At 40.1% G+C, this 16654-nt stretch overlaps 2 protein-coding genes across 10 annotated transcripts in view; both read left to right on the forward strand.

The window, feature by feature from the left end:
• myo9aa (myosin IXAa) overlaps positions 1-8545 on the forward strand; it is a 96232-nt gene extending 87687 nt beyond the window's left edge. For 5 of the 6 annotated variants that reach the window (XM_055044887.1, XM_055044886.1, XM_055044891.1 and 2 more), the window contains 10 exons: positions 176-234; positions 395-587; positions 666-794; positions 905-1010; positions 2728-2859; positions 4041-4164; positions 4853-4873; positions 5596-5804; positions 6495-6637; positions 7069-8545. In XM_055044887.1, coding sequence (XP_054900862.1) covers positions 176-234; positions 395-587; positions 666-794; positions 905-1010; positions 2728-2859; positions 4041-4164; positions 4853-4873; positions 5596-5804; positions 6495-6637; positions 7069-7580 — 1628 coding nt within the window. In that variant the 3' untranslated portion in view covers positions 7581-8545. The remainder of the gene's footprint in view (positions 1-175; positions 235-394; positions 588-665; positions 795-904; positions 1011-2727; positions 2860-4040; positions 4165-4852; positions 4874-5595; positions 5805-6494; positions 6638-7068) is intronic. The other variant, XM_055044888.1, reaches the window with a different exon arrangement.
• Positions 8546-9921: 1376 nt separating this feature from the next.
• scamp2l (secretory carrier membrane protein 2, like) lies at positions 9922-15970 on the forward strand. 4 transcript variants are annotated; one of them, XR_008606965.1, is made up of 10 exons: positions 9922-10118; positions 11215-11292; positions 11527-11616; positions 11950-12091; positions 12189-12317; positions 12456-12615; positions 13927-14028; positions 14191-14225; positions 14481-14598; positions 15043-15153. XR_008606965.1 is itself a non-coding variant. In XM_055045175.1 (9 exons), the coding sequence occupies exons 1-9, from the start codon at positions 10062-10064 to the stop codon at positions 15196-15198; spliced, it is 1032 nt and encodes a 343-aa protein (XP_054901150.1). In that variant the 5' UTR covers positions 9923-10061; the 3' UTR covers positions 15199-15970. The 4 variants fall into 4 exon arrangements, 3 of the variants coding, with proteins under 3 accessions (XP_054901150.1, XP_054901152.1, XP_054901153.1); XM_055045175.1 differs by lacking the exon at positions 14191-14225 and having other exon boundaries at positions 9923-10118; positions 15043-15970; XM_055045177.1 differs by lacking the exon at positions 14191-14225 and having other exon boundaries at positions 9923-10118; positions 11965-12091; positions 15043-15970.
• Positions 15971-16654: the final 684 nt, after the last annotated feature.

Genomic DNA, 16654 nt, shown 5'->3' on the forward strand with positions numbered 1-16654 from the left:
TTCTTCCCACAGGATGTTTTCTTCATGCCAGCCAATGCCACTTTGTTCCTTTAAGCAATAGCAGATTTTTCTTATTGTTGCTTTTGTCACAACTTGAAGTGAATGATGAGGAGACACTGCCTCTCTGTGGACAATGGGAATGACTTGTTTGATCTGTCTGGTTGTGTCCATCCAGTGTGCCGGTACGCCTGCCACAGAAAGTGCTGCCAGAAGACAACCAAATGTAGCAAGAAGGTGAGTCGGCCATATTATTTCATAATAACCTCCCGTGACTTTAATTGTGTTTTCCGCAAAGTTGTTTCACAGCCTGCTGAAATTATCCGAGATCGACTGTAAATGTATGTTCTTTTTTTTTTTTTTTCTTTTTCATACGTCTATGCTTATGTGTGGACAGTTTGATCCAGAGCTGTCGACCAGACAGTTCGGAGTGGAGGTCGCCCGTCTGACTAACGACGAGCGGACAGTTCCTCTGGTGGTGGAAAAGTTGATCAACTACATCGAGATGCACGGCCTCTACACCGAGGGAATTTACAGGAAATCCGGCTCCACCAATAAGATCAAGGAGCTCAAGCTGGCACTTGACACCGGTAAACGGCAACAAGAAACTTGAAGCAGGTGGCGTGATCAAAACGGATTTCTAACGCTTCCGCTGTTTGACCTCGCAGATGCGGAGAACATGAATCTGGACGACTACAACATTCACGTTATCGCCAGCGTCTTCAAGCAGTGGCTGAGGGACCTGCCCAACCCACTGATGACGTTTGAGCTGTACGAGGAGTTCATCCGAGCAATGAGTGAGTGCCGAGCACCGGCGCACTTTAGCCTTTGTGTTGCGCCTCATTGGAGATTATGAGACAGACTGGCTTTTGTTTTCTGGAGCTGTAAACAGAGATTTGCCTTTTAGGTTTGCAGGACAAGAAGGAAATGATCCGTGGGGTTTACTCTGTCATCGACCAGCTCAGCAGAACTCACCTGAACACTCTGGAGCGCCTCGTTTTTCATCTCGTCAGGTCAGAAGCCTTTTTTTCCCCCCCTTTCTTTTGTTCCTCTTTGCAGTGGCTCACAAAAGTAAAACACCCTGCATCAGAAAATAATTTACAAAGGTGGTAGCCCAGGGCTGCAATTTTTGGGGGTAGCCCCAAAATTTTGTTTTTGTTTAATCAATACTCTTTTACTCAACAAACATTATTTTACATAAAAGTCGTAGAGTATAAACAAATGCAGGAAAAAGGTAATATTCATGTTAGTGAAAATTGTGAAGTTACAGTACGTTTTCTGGGAACAGCATTAAAAGCTAGCATGCATCAATTCATATCAATTTATATCCACTGATCTCTGCAGCTCCCAGACAGGGCACCAAATCTGGCTCCAGCCCAGGGGCCCATATCCTTCTAAGTTTGGCCCTAAAAACACCCCTTGAATTTATTACATTTTCTTTGCTACCAGCATTATATTTCAATTGAATTTTAAATAATCAGACATACACAAACTAGTCTCTGATGTGTTGAACAATTTTTGAAAATATTCATCTGAAATTGATTTCGTTTAACTGGTAAATATAGTCAACCGCTTTATTTAATATCTGTGTGAACACAGCAGCATAAATACTTCGAAATCCTTCATATGGCAGAAAAATAACTCTGCACTTCACCCTAAATTAGCCATTCCTACCGTAAAGCATGGCGGTAACAGCATCATGCTGTGGGCATGCTGTTTTTGGTAAGAAAATGGATGGAGCAACGCTGGAGGAGAATCTATTAGAGGCTACAGAAGACTGGGGTGAAGATTCACCTTCAATGGATAGATTGTTCAGTAATTTTGAACAAAGAATGGATAAAAACTTCAGGTTTTTACGTTGATCGCTGGTAGATGCTTACGCCGAGATTCAGCTGTAATTGCAGAGAAAGGTGACAAAAGTATTAATTTTGGTCGACTGAATACATGTTTACTAAGTAATTTTAATTAGCAGAAAAGGACGCCGAGTATAATTTTCTTTCTATTTCACAATTATGTGGGTAGGAACAGTTCTCCAAAGCCTCCTGGATGAGTGTTGGAGAGCAGATGAACCAGTTTCAGTTCCAATTATTTATGTTGCACCAAATTACAGAACTGCTCCAATTCACTCCAATTGAACTCATAACAAATGCATAGTTATGTTCTGATCCCAATTACATCCAGATTACAACACTTCAGAAAAAAAGTGCCAGTTGATAAAAAAGTTGTGTATTTAAAGCTACCGGGGAGAGTCAGACGTCTGCATCAAGCTGCTGACTCGGAGGAAATTTTTCATTCTCCGCAAGCTTGTGGCGACAGTAGAGAGGAACCACTCTTATTTTTTTTAACAAACAGAAAATCCAGTTTTCATGCCTCCCAGATTTCATCTTTTCATCTCTCATTTGTTCTCTTCACTTTTATTCTATAATACTGATACATATTATGCAATGCAGCTCCCTTCTGTCGCCATAGATGGATGTAAACACTGACGTAAACTTTGACAGTAATGTGGAGGCTGCTTTCTTAGCAGAAGTTTTCTAAATAAACGTCTCTTCAGCTAAGTGTTTAATGAAACCTCAGCTGTCTAATGGAATTAGTCCTATTGAATAAAACTGTGCCATTAGCCCTGCAGCCGACGCACGTGGCTGTTTTTAAAAGCATCTCAGTTACACGAGCGTTAAGGCCCGGCTGATGAGGGATTACCTGCTCTCACGGTGGATTTTCTGCTCCCAGGATCTCCTTGCAAGAGGAGACAAACCGCATGTCGGCCAACGCCCTGGCCATCGTTTTTGCTCCCTGCATCCTTCGCTGCCCGGACACCACCGACCCGATGCAGAGCGTCCAGGACATCAGCAAGACCACAGCGTAAGAACGCGCACACACACACATCCACATTTTGCAAGGTACAGCAATGGGAAAAATAAGTTTTACGCTTTTAAAAAAAATATATATATATATTTTTAGCAGATTTTAAAAGTATTTGAATTTACTCTTGTAAATATGTCAAAGAAATATCAGAAATATTGAGGTGTGCATGCTTGATGAAATGTCATGATGATGATTATTTGGTTTGACTGTATCAGGAATTCAATGGGAAATAATTTTTGTGAAACATAAATACCTACATTAAGTTGAATTCTTGAACTTTTAGCAGATAAAATGGCCTAAATTTTAGCAATAACTGCTGTATTTTCAAACAATTTTACTTTAGAATATATTATGAAATGCCAGCAGTTTCTAAAAATGGTTATAGAGATTATAGATTATAGAGACTAGCACAATTATATTGGAGACGTAACCTAAAACTTAAAAAAATGAAAATAATTACATAAAAATAAAAAATGACCACATGACATCATTACTCTGTCAACACACACCAAAATTAATCAAGTGCTTTAATTAGTTGCTCTTTTCTCCTCTTAAATCCCAAGGAGTCAGAAAGGAAGTTCTTAGTTTTTCCCCACATCCTTCTTTCTTTCCAATATTAACGTCATCTTCATTTGACAAAAGGACAACCTGGAATCTATTTTTTTCTTCTCGCACTCGAGTTCAGATCTAAATAATTAAACAAACATTCTAGATCCAGATGTTATCATGTCCGTAAACATGCTCTATTGTTCTCCAAAAAAAAACGACAATAGAGCTGAAATTCTCCTTATTTTTTGCCGCGGATGTCAGTTGGGTTTTCTGCAAAGTGTGATGTGGACACGCATGACTCTGAGGGGAAACGACGAAGAGACGATGTTCAATTAAATTAATCTATTTCATGTGAGAACAATAAGGCACGGATCCAGCCTAACCAGATCATCATATAGATACAAATCAGGACAGATGAATGGGGAGAGAATAAAGGTGAAGTCAGTCGTCTTTCTTTGTCACAGAACAGCCTTGAGTTACATGTGTCTAAATGCTGATGAAATGACTTGCATCATGTTGTTCATTCTGTAAAATAATGTTTTCTTTTTTGTTGTTTTTTGTAGAGATGAGTCGGTGTTTGTATCGTTCACCCAGTTATTCAGAGGTTTTTTTTTCACCTAATTATGCAGGTGTGTGGAGCTCATCATTTGCGAACAGATGACGAAGTACAAAGTTCGCCTAAAGGACATAAATACGCTGGAGTTTGCTGAGAACAAGGCCAAGTCGAAGCTGAGCCTCATCCGTCGATCCATGGTAATGAATCCATCATAGTTCTCAGCTTCTTCTTTGCAGCTTATCTCCTTTACTCTAAACCTGCATTGACAGAAATGGATTACATCAGCATATGCTGCTGAGGTTTACATCAGTAAATCATCATTTTGTGTCGTGACCCTTTTGTTTCTTGTCCTATTTTCTGAAATGTCTGGATTGAATTAAGGAGTAGTCATACAATCATTTGTATAGAAGCGTTGCATGTTGTTTACATCAGGAAATGTGCCCAACGTCGGAGGGCAAAAAGACGATTCCTGTACTTGACATCGGTAGCTGCACTGCAGTAAATCATTTTATTAACAAAATAAAACCTGGAGATGTAGTTATTAATTTAGTGCAGCGCATCACAGCAAAGGAAAGTAACAGAATGCAGAAAAAACATTGAAGACCAACTCAAATTCATTTATATTCTTCTTTTTCTCAGATAATATTCTGTTGCATTATTTTAAGGTTAAATTAACATAATGTAGAAAAGTGGCAGGAGATTTTTTTTTTTCACATTCCTTTCTTCGATCACCACTAGCTTTCCCTTCATCTAGCTTGTTTAGCTTTTAATTTATTCATTTTATTTCTAGATGGAAGCATATTTCCTGTTCAGTTCTGGTGCTTCTTCTTGACAAACAAGAGAATTAAAAAAAACTTTAATTCTGTTGTTGCTTTTCCATTATAGCTGGCAAAAACATCCAAGACGGTAAAGTTGGTGTGCAAATGTTCCCGTGGTGTAGTAATGTTGAGTTGCTAGATTATATGTTATATATATTATATATAGAGAGAGAATTATATATATATATATATATATATATATATATATATATATATATATATATATATATATATATATATATATATAATATATTATATATCTGCAGTACTGACTTACTGATCCAGTTACTGCATGTGAGAATGTATCACTGCTGTTTTTGATGGATGAAAGGTGTTGAGAAAAAAGAATCAAAGCAACTTTTATTTATCATTCTATTAAATCATTCTAATAAATCTAAGATTTAGTTCATCTCTAAAATATTTCAGGGTTATTTGTTTTACTGTGTTATTGACCTGGGCTGCTAAAAACCAGCTGACATGTCCAGATGCTTCTGGTGATGTTACAAAAGGCAACAGACCAAAAACAAGGGTTCTTCTGAGAACATAACAATCTAATACTAAATCTTGATTGGCTCCATTCCTGTGCCTCTTGTGATGTCACCAACCAAAACACACAAAGAGCACAATAAACAGAATGATTTCAGTTAGGAAGTTTTTTCCAAAATGTTGTGTTTTGTGAATTCCTGCGTGGAAATCCATACTCCCTTCCTCTGCTGTGTTTTTCATTGTCTGTGTTCAGTGGTTGATGAACAAAAAATACACTTCTGGACAACATCTTTAAGGCCGTGTGTGTGTGTGTGTGATGCTCAGGGAAAAGGTCAAGCCCATCGGCTGACCTACCACATGCCGTCGCCTCCGGCCAGTCCTCGGCTGCAGTCCAGAGCCGACGCGTTGAGGGAGGAGAGTGGTGGCGAAGAGAGGGCGGAGTCACTGGTGGACATGTCGGAGCACCAGCAGGCCGCCATGCAGCACGAGGACAGAGTGCTGACAGAGCAGATCGAAAGCCTGCAGAAAAAGAAGTTGGTTTTATTTTGGTTAATGACCTAGAACAGACTAAACCAGGGGTGTGCAAACTTTTTTTGTCACGTGGGCCAAAATTGTCAGCTCAAAACGCAGGCAAAGCAAATGTAATTTTAAGATTTAAAATCACCAAAATATTTTTTTTCCCCCTACTTACTCAACAATAGACTAAGCCTGAGCTGTTTTCATAAAACAAATAATCAGATTTTTTCTTTTTTTAGAAACAGGAATTTTTTTCTATGCTCGTTTGAAGAAAACTGAAAACATATTTCGTCTATTCTCAGCAATAAAAACAGGATCAGGTCAGACTTCATTTGAAAACACTTGCTGGATTTAGGCAAGTTGCAGTACAGCAATTAAAAGCACATTTTGGTGCACAAAGATGTAGTTTAAATGATGCAATGAGTACATGTGGCTACATTTACCATGATAATAGAAAGAAAGCAGAAAGATTGGGAGAGATTATGACTTTGTGTTGCATCTAACATTTTCCTAGGTAGCTTTTGATTAAAAAGTCATGGCTTTGTCCGAATTCATTCTTGAATTGTCCGTAAAAATAATTCCAATGACTGCAAATGGCTCCACTTTGAACACCCTTGGACTAGACACTCTCTGTATAGAATAAAGAACAAGAAATTGATCGTTGATGATTATGCGTGCTCATGTTTCTGGTGAAATGTTCGTAACAGAGAGGAGTTGACTGTGGAGATGCTGACACTCGAGCCGCGAGCTTCAGATGACGAGACCCTGGAGTCTGAAGCCTCCATCGGTACGGCTGACAGCTCCGAAAACCTCAACGTGGATTCAGAGGAAGCCATTTCCGACTTCTCTGGTATGTCATTTTGTAGCAAAATCAAAACATAATCGCATTGCGGCTTGCGTGTTTTCATAGTGGAAGGCTGAGCAGCATCCGCCCAGCTCAAGCTCTTGGGGAAAGTTCAAGCCTTTCTGTCTGGATCTCAGTGAAAACTAAATCCCAGATGATTTGCTCTTGACTCACCCTGCAGTTACAACGAGCTTCAAAATGGAGCTGGAGAATGTTAAACAAAAGCTAGAACTAGGGAGTTACCTTAAGATTCAAATTATGAAAATAAAGTCTGAATTAAAATAAGTCCTGGATCCATAATTAAAATGAATTAGAAAAGTCGGATTGGACTCGGGACACAATGGCTGTGGGCTTGGGTCCAATTAAAAAAAAAAAAAAAAAAAATCTAATCTTTTATGGCTCTTTACAGAATGTATGACCATCTGATCTCATTTCAGAGAGAGGTCCAGTGATCTCCTCCCCATGGCCTCGCAGACCCGACAGGAAGGACTCTCAACGACGGGCCCCCCCACACCGGCAGCCCGATTCCCTGGACTCGGCCGACAATTTTTCCACCGCTTCCTCCTACTCCTCCGTGTCGCACTTCCACCCGGCGTCTTCTTCCACTTCCTCCGCCGCTGCCACTCGTCGCTTTCGTTTCCACTCCAAGTCTCCCGCGGTGGGCTCCGGCCCGGCCCGCTCTCAGGCCCCGCCCCCGAACGCAACTCAGGCCTCTCGGTCGGACAGCTTCGACGGCAGCCTGACGGGGGAGCAGGACGACGCCTACGACGAGCGGCCGCAGTTCACCAGTCGCGGCACTTACAATCCAGAGAAGGGCAAGCAGAAACTCAAAGGTGCCAGACATTCTGCTGTGAGGAACATCAGAGACGGCGGCGGTGGGCCCAGCAGGGACCCTCCGGACATACCCCAGCACCTCGTGTTGTACGGTAGTAATGAATTCATGGTGTGAAGGACGCAGGAACACCAACGCGCTCGTACTTTCAGCCTCTGCTTGTTGAAGACGGTGGGAGGCAAGAAGGGCTCGACCGCCACCATGCTTTCACAGTACAGTGCCTTGGCAGCTCTGTCCTCTGCACCAGAAGGGGGCGAGACTGAGCAGCAAGACCGGGAAAAGGGAATGTTGGAATATATATATATATATAAATATATATATATAAAAAGAACTCCTTATCAGAGAATATTACAGAGTTAGAAAGCTAAAGATTGATATTTCCTCTAAACGAGCAAAAACCCACACTCCATCAGACATCACCGATGTTCACTGGACACTAAGCTCCTAAATATTAGCTTCTTTATCGGTTTACAGTTTAAAACAATCAGTGTCAGCAGTGGACACTCTTATTACAAGACTCTTTTTTTGTTTTTGTTTTTTTTTTCTTATTTAATAAATTTTATTATCACAGAAATGCTTTATGACCTATAATATACAGGTATAAATACTGTACAAAGCTGGAACACCTGCCCCTGCTGGGTAGTTGAAGTCTAATATTTATCTTTTTTTTCTTTCTTTCTTTCTTTTTTTTTTTTTTTTTTTTGAGTATCCCAGGTCGGGAAGTTCACGTTTTGAGCATGTGCAGAGCAAGACTGTACGTATGAGTGTGAAAGTCAAAAACCACTTCATGTGTTTTACATTTGTGCTGCTTCCCCCACAAACCCGCTGCCCTCACTAACGGGGCGAAACGCACCATCAACTAAAGGGACCAAGTCAGCTGGCGTGTATTCCAGCCAATGGGATCCCGGCTCTTCAGGAATGTCAGACGTCTACGAGATTTCTGCATTCGACTGTTCGACAGCCATACAACAGTAATGTACTGTACAGGCCAAAAGTACGGCATAGCGGACAAATGTAACTGTTACTCATCCATTTCCTGTGAGCATTTTGGTCAATAGCAACCAAGAAAGAGTATAAAATCACATTGTCTTCTGTCTTTATTACAGTATGCCTGTATTTAAGGATTTTTTTTATTCTGCTGTTGCAATACATCAAGTCAAATTTGTTTTTGTAATTGCACAAATGCTAACTACTTTTATGAGCGATTATTTTTAAATATAGATGATACACTAGATATTTACCAAACTACATTCCACTGAAGTCTTTTACTGACATTTTGCAATAATACCAACCTCAAAAATATTGATCTGGATATTTTCCAGGATGCCTTTCTTCTTGCAGTGTGAAAAAGTGAAGAAGGGGAGCTATGTGCTAGTTATGGATGTCAAATGTCTCATTTTGTGAAACGTACCTTGTAAATGAATACATTTTCATAAAGAAGTTTTCAGAAGTTTGTTGATTGCTTCAAAACATCTGCTCAAAATGGAACAAGGTACATTTCTCCAGCTGTTAATGTGTGTTTTGGGTTTAATCGTCGGTGCATTTTATCTCTCCTGGCTTTTTCTCTCCATCTGCTGACTGGAAATGAAACGGGACTGCATCTGTGAAGGACGGGTTGTCCTTCAAGTTTCTTGTGAAACTTTCAGTTCACACATTACTTTTGCTCTGAGTGGGAAACTATACAAATAAGAAGAATTCATGCACTTTATTATTTTTCTGAACACTAGTCTATAGATAATTGACATCAAATAATTTCCTACGTTTTTTTTTCCCACCTTTAGCGTGGTGTACTATTAATTTAATTTGAATTAAATAGTCCATTCAAAAATTACTACAGCACTGTTTTGAAAACCTCTTTTCTTGCAAAGGTGCATCTGACTGAACCGCAAGACTTGTAGACTGATCCCTTCTGGACCAACGAAACCAAAGTGGAGATATTGGATAATAATCCACTGTGCACTGTTTGGAGGAAGCCATATCGCAGCAAACCCATCATGCCAGTTACTGTCGAGCACGGTGTTGGAAGGGTCATGCTTTGGGCTTGTTCTGCAGCCACAGAACCTGGTCTGGCTATCCATAACAATCCAGTGTACCTCAGTGTACTACGGAGTTAAATGGGGAGAGCCTTTTGACTGGCAGCTGGAATCCGGCGATGCAAGCGGAGCACCACAGAACAATGATCCAGAATTCCTCCACAAGAGGGAACCAACTGGAAAACCCTTGCAGGTAATTCTACTTTATAGGGGAAAGTAGAAATATTCAGAAACTAATAAATGTCAGATTAATGCGCGTGTTCTCACACTCACGCCCCGACAAACACGAGCCAGCAGACGGTCACGAGAAGCGCACATTTGAAACCAATTTGCATCACGTCTATAAATACAGCTCGCCTAATTGATTAGAAATGACTCGGAGGGCCAAACTCCTGTTGACGTTTCTCGCCTGTCGCAGCACGCATGCGCGAACTGAATCCGACGTCACGGAGGGAGCAGGCAGGAGGCAGGAGCCGCTCGGGGGAAGAGTTCGGGACCTGTCGCACTTCTGTCCCCACGCAAAATAAATAAATTTAAAAAAAACATTTACCCGTTCCTGTTCACGATGTCGGGGCTTGACAGCAACCCGTTCGCCGACCCGGTGGACGTGAACCCCTTCCAGGTGAGTGTCGCGTCGTCACTTTCAGCAGGTGTCGGGCGAGGAGCGGAAGGAAACCTGTTTGGTCGGTTGCTGGGTTCGGCCATTGGTATTTCCTGGCCAAGAATTGTTACAAGAGGTGAGACACGTATTCAGTTAAATGTAGGCCACTTTATCTTTACCACTCGAGTAATTAGGAAAATGGGGGGGGGATTTGGTTTTTTGTTTGCTTTTATACGAGCTTCCTCTGGGTTTTGCTCACCTGAGCAGGTGAGCGGAATCATTAGCAGGTGTTAGCAAACATTCAGACCATTAGGTCTGAATGTTTGCTTGCAAAGGTGCATCTGACTGAACCGCAAGACTTGTAGACCGATCTCTTCTGGACCAACGAAACCAAAGTGGAGATATTGGATAATAATCCACTGTGCACTGTTTGGAGGAAGCCATATCGCAGCAAATCCCTCAGTCCCAGAGGGATTGAAACTCTGGGACGTATCTTCTCCACGTCCCAGAGTTTCTTTTTTTTTTTTTTTTTTTTTTTTTTGTCAAAGCTTAAACAGGAAATCTTATTAATTCCTCCGGCGATTCTTTGGTTTACCTCAGTGTTTTTCTCATCGCCCTGAGAAATGTGTCCGGAGACGTGTTTTCTTTGACTTGCTCAATCTAATGAAATAATTACTGCAGCCACAACGAGCCTATCGCTGGGCTTCCAGCCTTGTGAATTATTAATCTGCAGTGAGATGCTTCAGGGATTGAAATGCTCCTCTTGGATTACTGCGTTGCACCGATTGGGCATGGCATAGGGCTTGGTGAATCCACCTTTATGCTCCTGAACTGTCCCTGACCTCTAGACATGGCTCACACCTTGTCTGCTGAAGGTATGGGATTGAAATTTGTTCAAATATGTTAGAAGATTCTCTTAAAGTCCTGAAAGTCGTGAGGATCATGGATTACACTTGTTCATCCAGAACATCTTGACAGGCTTAATGGGAGAGAGGTCTTGGAAGTCTACAAGCTCAAGATGCCCATTGTTGTCACCTTCACTTGCTTTATGTATTACTGGTGTATAAATTACATCTATATTAACTAACTAATTATTATTATTTTTTGCCTTTCCCAGGATGCCTCAATCACACAAGCTATCAGCGGGGTCCATGAAAGCACCGGAGAATATAACCCGTTCACCGCCAACGAAATGGTGACCTTTAAATAATTACATATTATTATATTTTGAACATGACTGCCGTACAAAATCACACACATGAACAAGAAATGCAAACCACACATTTTTGTACCACCATAATCTTGGCATGCTCAAAAAGAAAATACAGTCACAGATGTAAGGAAGTTCATTTAGATCAATTATATGTCTGGGCTTCATGCAAACGATGTGTCTTTTTTTATTTATTTATTTATTTTATTCGTCCCACAGGGAAAGTACACTGGGACAACCATCCCAGTCTCTAAAGCCTCCTCATCCCAACCTGCTGTACTTCCGACTTCTGTGGAACAAAGTCCACAAGTAAGTGGTGGGAAAACAGTCGGAACATTTTGGGCGTCGTTGTGTTGGGAATGTTTCCCATCATGAAATGAAATTATGTTTTCTGGCTGTGCATGACAACTTAAATGGGTAAATATTTGATAATTCTTTTGGGTATGAATGGAGTGTTAAGGTCTTTGCATATAAGGAAAATATATTTTCACCAGAAAGCTTAGATATTTGGAGATTAATTCCATATATTTGCAAGGAAAAAAAATTGAAGAACCTAACCTTAACATGAATCTGAAGTTATTTGAGTTGTTTTCGGCTGGGCCTTTTCTTTTGAGTAACGCTAACTTGTCCGTCACTGATTAGTCTGCTGTGCATCAGGCTACGGCAGCGGCTGCTCAGGCTAATCTGGTCAGGCAGCAGGAGGAGCTGGAGAGGAAAGCCGCAGAGCTGGAGCGAAAGGAGCAGGAGCTGCAGAACAGGAGCAGCAGGGACTCCAACCCAGGAAGTAAAGCTCTGCCCGTGTTTTTCTGGAGTTGTGCGGAGAAAATGCTTGAGTAAGAACACCAGTTCCACCCTCCTGTGTTTAAATCTGTGTTTTTCAGCTAAAGAAAACAATTGGCCACCTCTTCCAAGGTTCTTTCCCATAAAGCCGTGCTTCTATCAGAACTTTGAGGAGGATATCCCCGAAGACTACCGCAGAATCTGCAAGAGAATGTACTACCTCTGGATGTGTATGTAGCCTGCCTCCCTGTTTGCCCTCATGCAAAACCCAAAGAGATTTTTTTTAATGTATCTAGGAATAAGTTATTCATGTGTTAAAACTAATGGATGTAATGAATGTTCTCCTTTTTTCTCGTGAATCACCACAGTCCATAGCGCCACCCTGTTCCTCAACATCCTGGCTTGCCTGGCTTATTTCACCGCTGATGCTGCTAAAGGTGTGGACTTCGGTCTGTCCATCCTGTGGTTCATCCTCTTCACCCCTGTGTCTTTCGTCTGCTGGTACAGGCCGGTTTACAAAGCCTTCAGGTAAAGATTTCCGTTCAGATCCAAATGATGTCGAAAGAGAAGTTAATGTGTCATGAAAAACCTTTGTGAATGCTTTATGAATATTTTTCAAGTATGAGCACGTATGTGTAGCATTTTAGAAACTTGACTTCACTTCTTTAATGCTAACCAATTAAACTTGTAAGTATTAAATATAGAAATTTTATCTTTTTTTAAAGACATGCAGTTAGAGGACAAAAATACTATAGCTATACTTGTGTACTATTGCAATAATATTCCCACTCACAAGTTGTTCTCTTGCTTTCAGGGTTTAACTGTTTATTACTAAATTTATTGTTTGCCTGATGGCTGTTATTGTTGTAAAGCAATTCTTCAGCAGAACCAAATCTAGCAAATGCATTAAACCCGACACTGTGCAAGATGAGTCTGACTGCTATGTAGATTCATGATGTAGAGTTTGCACATGGTGAAATATGGAAGTCCTATGTAAGTTTTGAATCTGCAAAAACTATTTTCTTCCATAAGTTATCACATGCATCATTTTTAAAAATTATTATTATGACATGAGAATGGGTAATTAAAAGAAAAAAGCGCCCAGCTCTACTATGAAGGTTAAGGATGCATGTGTCACAAACTTCAACAGTCTGCGTAAAACAATTTGGACAATGTTTAAATTAGAAAGATCCATTCTTTCCTCATGACGCCCTGCAGTTGACTTCTATCATAAGCGTCATTGAAAAATGTATTCCTTCCCACACCGTTTTTAAGCTGAGTATAATATTGACCTTCTGAGACAAAATCTTTCATTGTGAAAAAATGCTTGTACTGCTTTTTCCTTTCCCTTTTCTTTCTGTCCCACTTTCAGTGTGTAATTCCAGTAATAAATTCACCATCTGAATGTATCTTGGTGATTCTGATGGAGCACCACGTTACTCTGTCTGGCGTCATTACTGTGCAATATGACGGTTGCTGTCCACTTATGGCGAAACAATGTATCTGGAAGATAAAACCTTGAAAGTATCAGTAGATATGATAATTATGAAATATTCAGATTTGAAGTATCTTTCAGGTTGCTATGAGTCATTAATAGGGTGTAATTGTATATAATCATGGAAACTATAACCATTATGTACTTTAATCTTGACGTCAAATGAATGGTGCTTAACCCATCGTGTTCAGAGTTGAAGAGTTGTTACAATGAGTGCTGAGAGTCTTCTAGCAACAACTGGTTCCTAAGCCCTTTCTGCCTTTTGTGTGTTTCCGCAATATGAAAGTTGAACTTTTAAATGCTACACAACACGTACAATGTCTGTTTTTCTTTTTCATCCCTAGGTCTGACAGCTCCTTCAGCTTCTTTTTCTTCTTTTTTGTTTTCTTCTTCCAAGTGGCAGTGTACATTATCCAATCAGTGGGCATTCCCTCATGGGGAAACAGGTGAGTTTAGTACTGGTAGATTTTCATTGATTTCATTTGTTCTTCAGTATGTATGAGCATGATGATGTGCGTAGGTTTGTAAAAGTGCATGGACAACTCACAGCTAAGTGTTTTGGTGGTTATTCCTTTCCTTTTTTCTGCTCTCTTGCATATCTTTGACAGATTCCTGTTGACCTATCTTGTGTGGGGTGCTTTTTGTAAGTGTGCAGAGCCTTTCTTCTTGGGTTTATTTTCAGCATCATGTGGTGTATCAATCCTTGAAAGCCTTTTTCATCTTCTGTTCTTTTGAGTTTCATATTTTCCAACTATTGGGAGGGATAGCTTGGATGCTAGCAAACCCAGCAATTTGTTGAAGCGTTTTTTTTTGTTGTTTTTTTTCTAAACGTGAAGCATTGACTGTAGAGAAAAATTTCAAACACGTGGTTATGTTTCTTTGTTGTTGGTTTTTACAGTGGCTGGATCTCATCAATTAGCATGATTCGTTCAAACTTGGCAGTTGCCGTGGTTATGATGGTAGTGGCTGGTTTTTTCACCGTCAACGCTATTTTGGGTGTCATCCTGCTGAAAATAGTAAGTGCAAGCCTTGCCCATTACCCATTTTTTACATTGCAGGTGTTTTTATAACCAAAGAAAACATCAGTAACACATTATGTTACTTAACCAGGGGCATATAAGTGCATCTAAAGTTTGAACATCTAAATTAGGGATTCAGTATGGTTTTGGGAGAAAGTGGTCTGGCTGAACACTACCGCAGTCAGAGTCTTTCCGTATCTGCTTAGGGTTCAGGACAATGTCACTGCACCAAGGAGCTAATTTTTGTTTTGGCTTATTTTTTGTCATAAGTCAAATTTTGTTGAACACGATTTTTAAAAGCAGTATAAAGGGTTGAAAATATCCAACATTTTGGGTGGCAGAGTATTTCAGGTAAATGTCGTGCAAATTAAATCTTGACTTTTATCAAATGTACATTTCTGAATAACCTATGAGTCATAATCTTCATGATTGTTATCCCAGGTCCACTCCAAGTACAGAAATACAGGCGCGAGCTTCTCCAAGGCTCAGCAGGAGTTTTCCCAGGGAGTCCTGAGCAACCGCACCGTCCAGAGCGCCGCCGCTAGTGCTGCCAGCTCTGCTGCCCAGGGGGCCTTCAGCAGTAACCCAGGGAATTAAACTGCTCCAGAAAAATACCTGGAGTACTTGGGCTAGTATTTTCTAACTAGCAAGCCACGACTAAATAGTACAATTAGTTGTACGGAACAGACTGATCATTTTACAGAAATTTGCCAAAAGAACAATCAAAAACTCACAAAATGGCATTATAACGTGTATAAATTCTGTATCTCCAACACGGCTAAAACAAGAATGTTGACGCAAGCGTGCCTTGAACATGGCCTGGTAGTTTTGACATTTGAGACTGCCTTTTATCAGTGCGCAATATGTTGGAATGTGTAACCATCTGAAGGTGGTTTAAAACACATTAGCCGAACCAAAATGAGGCCTTAAGAACAAACCTGATATTAGTGTATGGTTATTAATGAGTTGAGCTTCACAATAGAGCATCCAGAGCCTAGCCACCTTATTCCATCACACCAAGTTAATATTGTGTAGTTCTGCTGTTTTATACTGTCGGCACAAACCTGCAGCTCAGAATTACCTTTATTTCTCTTCTTTATTACTGTCAGCTCTTCAGAGAAACGAGCTGCTAGCAGTGCTGTTAATTTGCGGTCATTCCTTTACGAAACTTAACGATCGTGTTCATGAACTCATAAGATCCTCTGTACTGAGCAGCTGTCTGATAGCAGACGGCGCATCGTAAACAAGTTTTACTAAATATTGCTCAATAACAGAAAAAAATGTAACTTCTATTATGAACATAGATTAGAAAAAAAACCCTACAAATTACAATGAAATACTGCTACTTCCGGTGGGCGCCGGAAGCCTCCCAGGAATGAGGTGGATGAAGCAGCCTGAGAATCATTCTGATCTGAGCGTTGGTACTTACAGCAAACTATGTACCAAGTTTTTTATTTTTTGTTATAAATTTTCTGTTACTGTTTTTCTGCTCTTTAAATTTGGTGTGTGTGTATTTTTTTGTTTTTGTTTTGTTCGTCTTTTTATATATGACATGTACTTGAGCTGATTACTAATGAAGGTGATGGGATGAAGGTTTGGCTTTTTGATGGAATGTGTCTAAAAGGGTAAATGAAGATGTGATTTTTGAGGGGGCTGCTAAGTTTTTATTCAATATTTACTTGTGAAGGAAACATCTGTTTTCAGTCATAACTGAGCCTTCCTGTAATTACAAAGTAATGCATTCAGGTTTGGTGCAAAATTACTGATGAATTCTAGATGGACATGCTCTAATGAGCTGAAAAAGCAGAATACTTGCTTAGCAAATATTAGCAAGTTACTTCATGGTTATTTGGATTTATGAGACTGGGCATGTAATTGTATATAAAACTCATGACTTCTATATTTATGGTATTATGTTTGTGTCTTTTTAACTAGCTTCAAAACTTTTTAATATGATTGTCTGTGGAAGAACTGCATTGTAGTTTCCTGTTGTGATCAAAATGTACATATGTTTATTTAAACTATATTTACTGGATGGGCATGTATTGGAAAA

The sequence above is a fragment of the Poeciliopsis prolifica genome, unplaced genomic scaffold (genome assembly GCF_027474105.1).
Source record: "Poeciliopsis prolifica strain line A6 unplaced genomic scaffold, Auburn_PproV2 SCAFFOLD021, whole genome shotgun sequence".
NCBI lineage: Eukaryota > Metazoa > Chordata > Actinopteri > Cyprinodontiformes > Poeciliidae > Poeciliopsis > Poeciliopsis prolifica.

What these genes read in the sequence shown, in the direction of transcription:
- scamp2l (XM_055045175.1), top strand. Translation starts at nt 10,062, where the DNA reads ATGTCGGGGCTTGACAGCAACCCGTTCGCCGACCCGGTGGACGTGAAC. An exon ending in CCGGTTTACAAAGCCTTCAG is followed by an intron (nt 12,616 to 13,926) that starts GTAAAGATTTCC and finishes TTTCATCCCTAG; the next exon opens with GTCTGACAGCTCCTTCAGCT. An exon ending in GTGTCATCCTGCTGAAAATA is followed by an intron (nt 14,599 to 15,042) that starts GTAAGTGCAAGC and finishes TTGTTATCCCAG; the next exon opens with GTCCACTCCAAGTACAGAAA.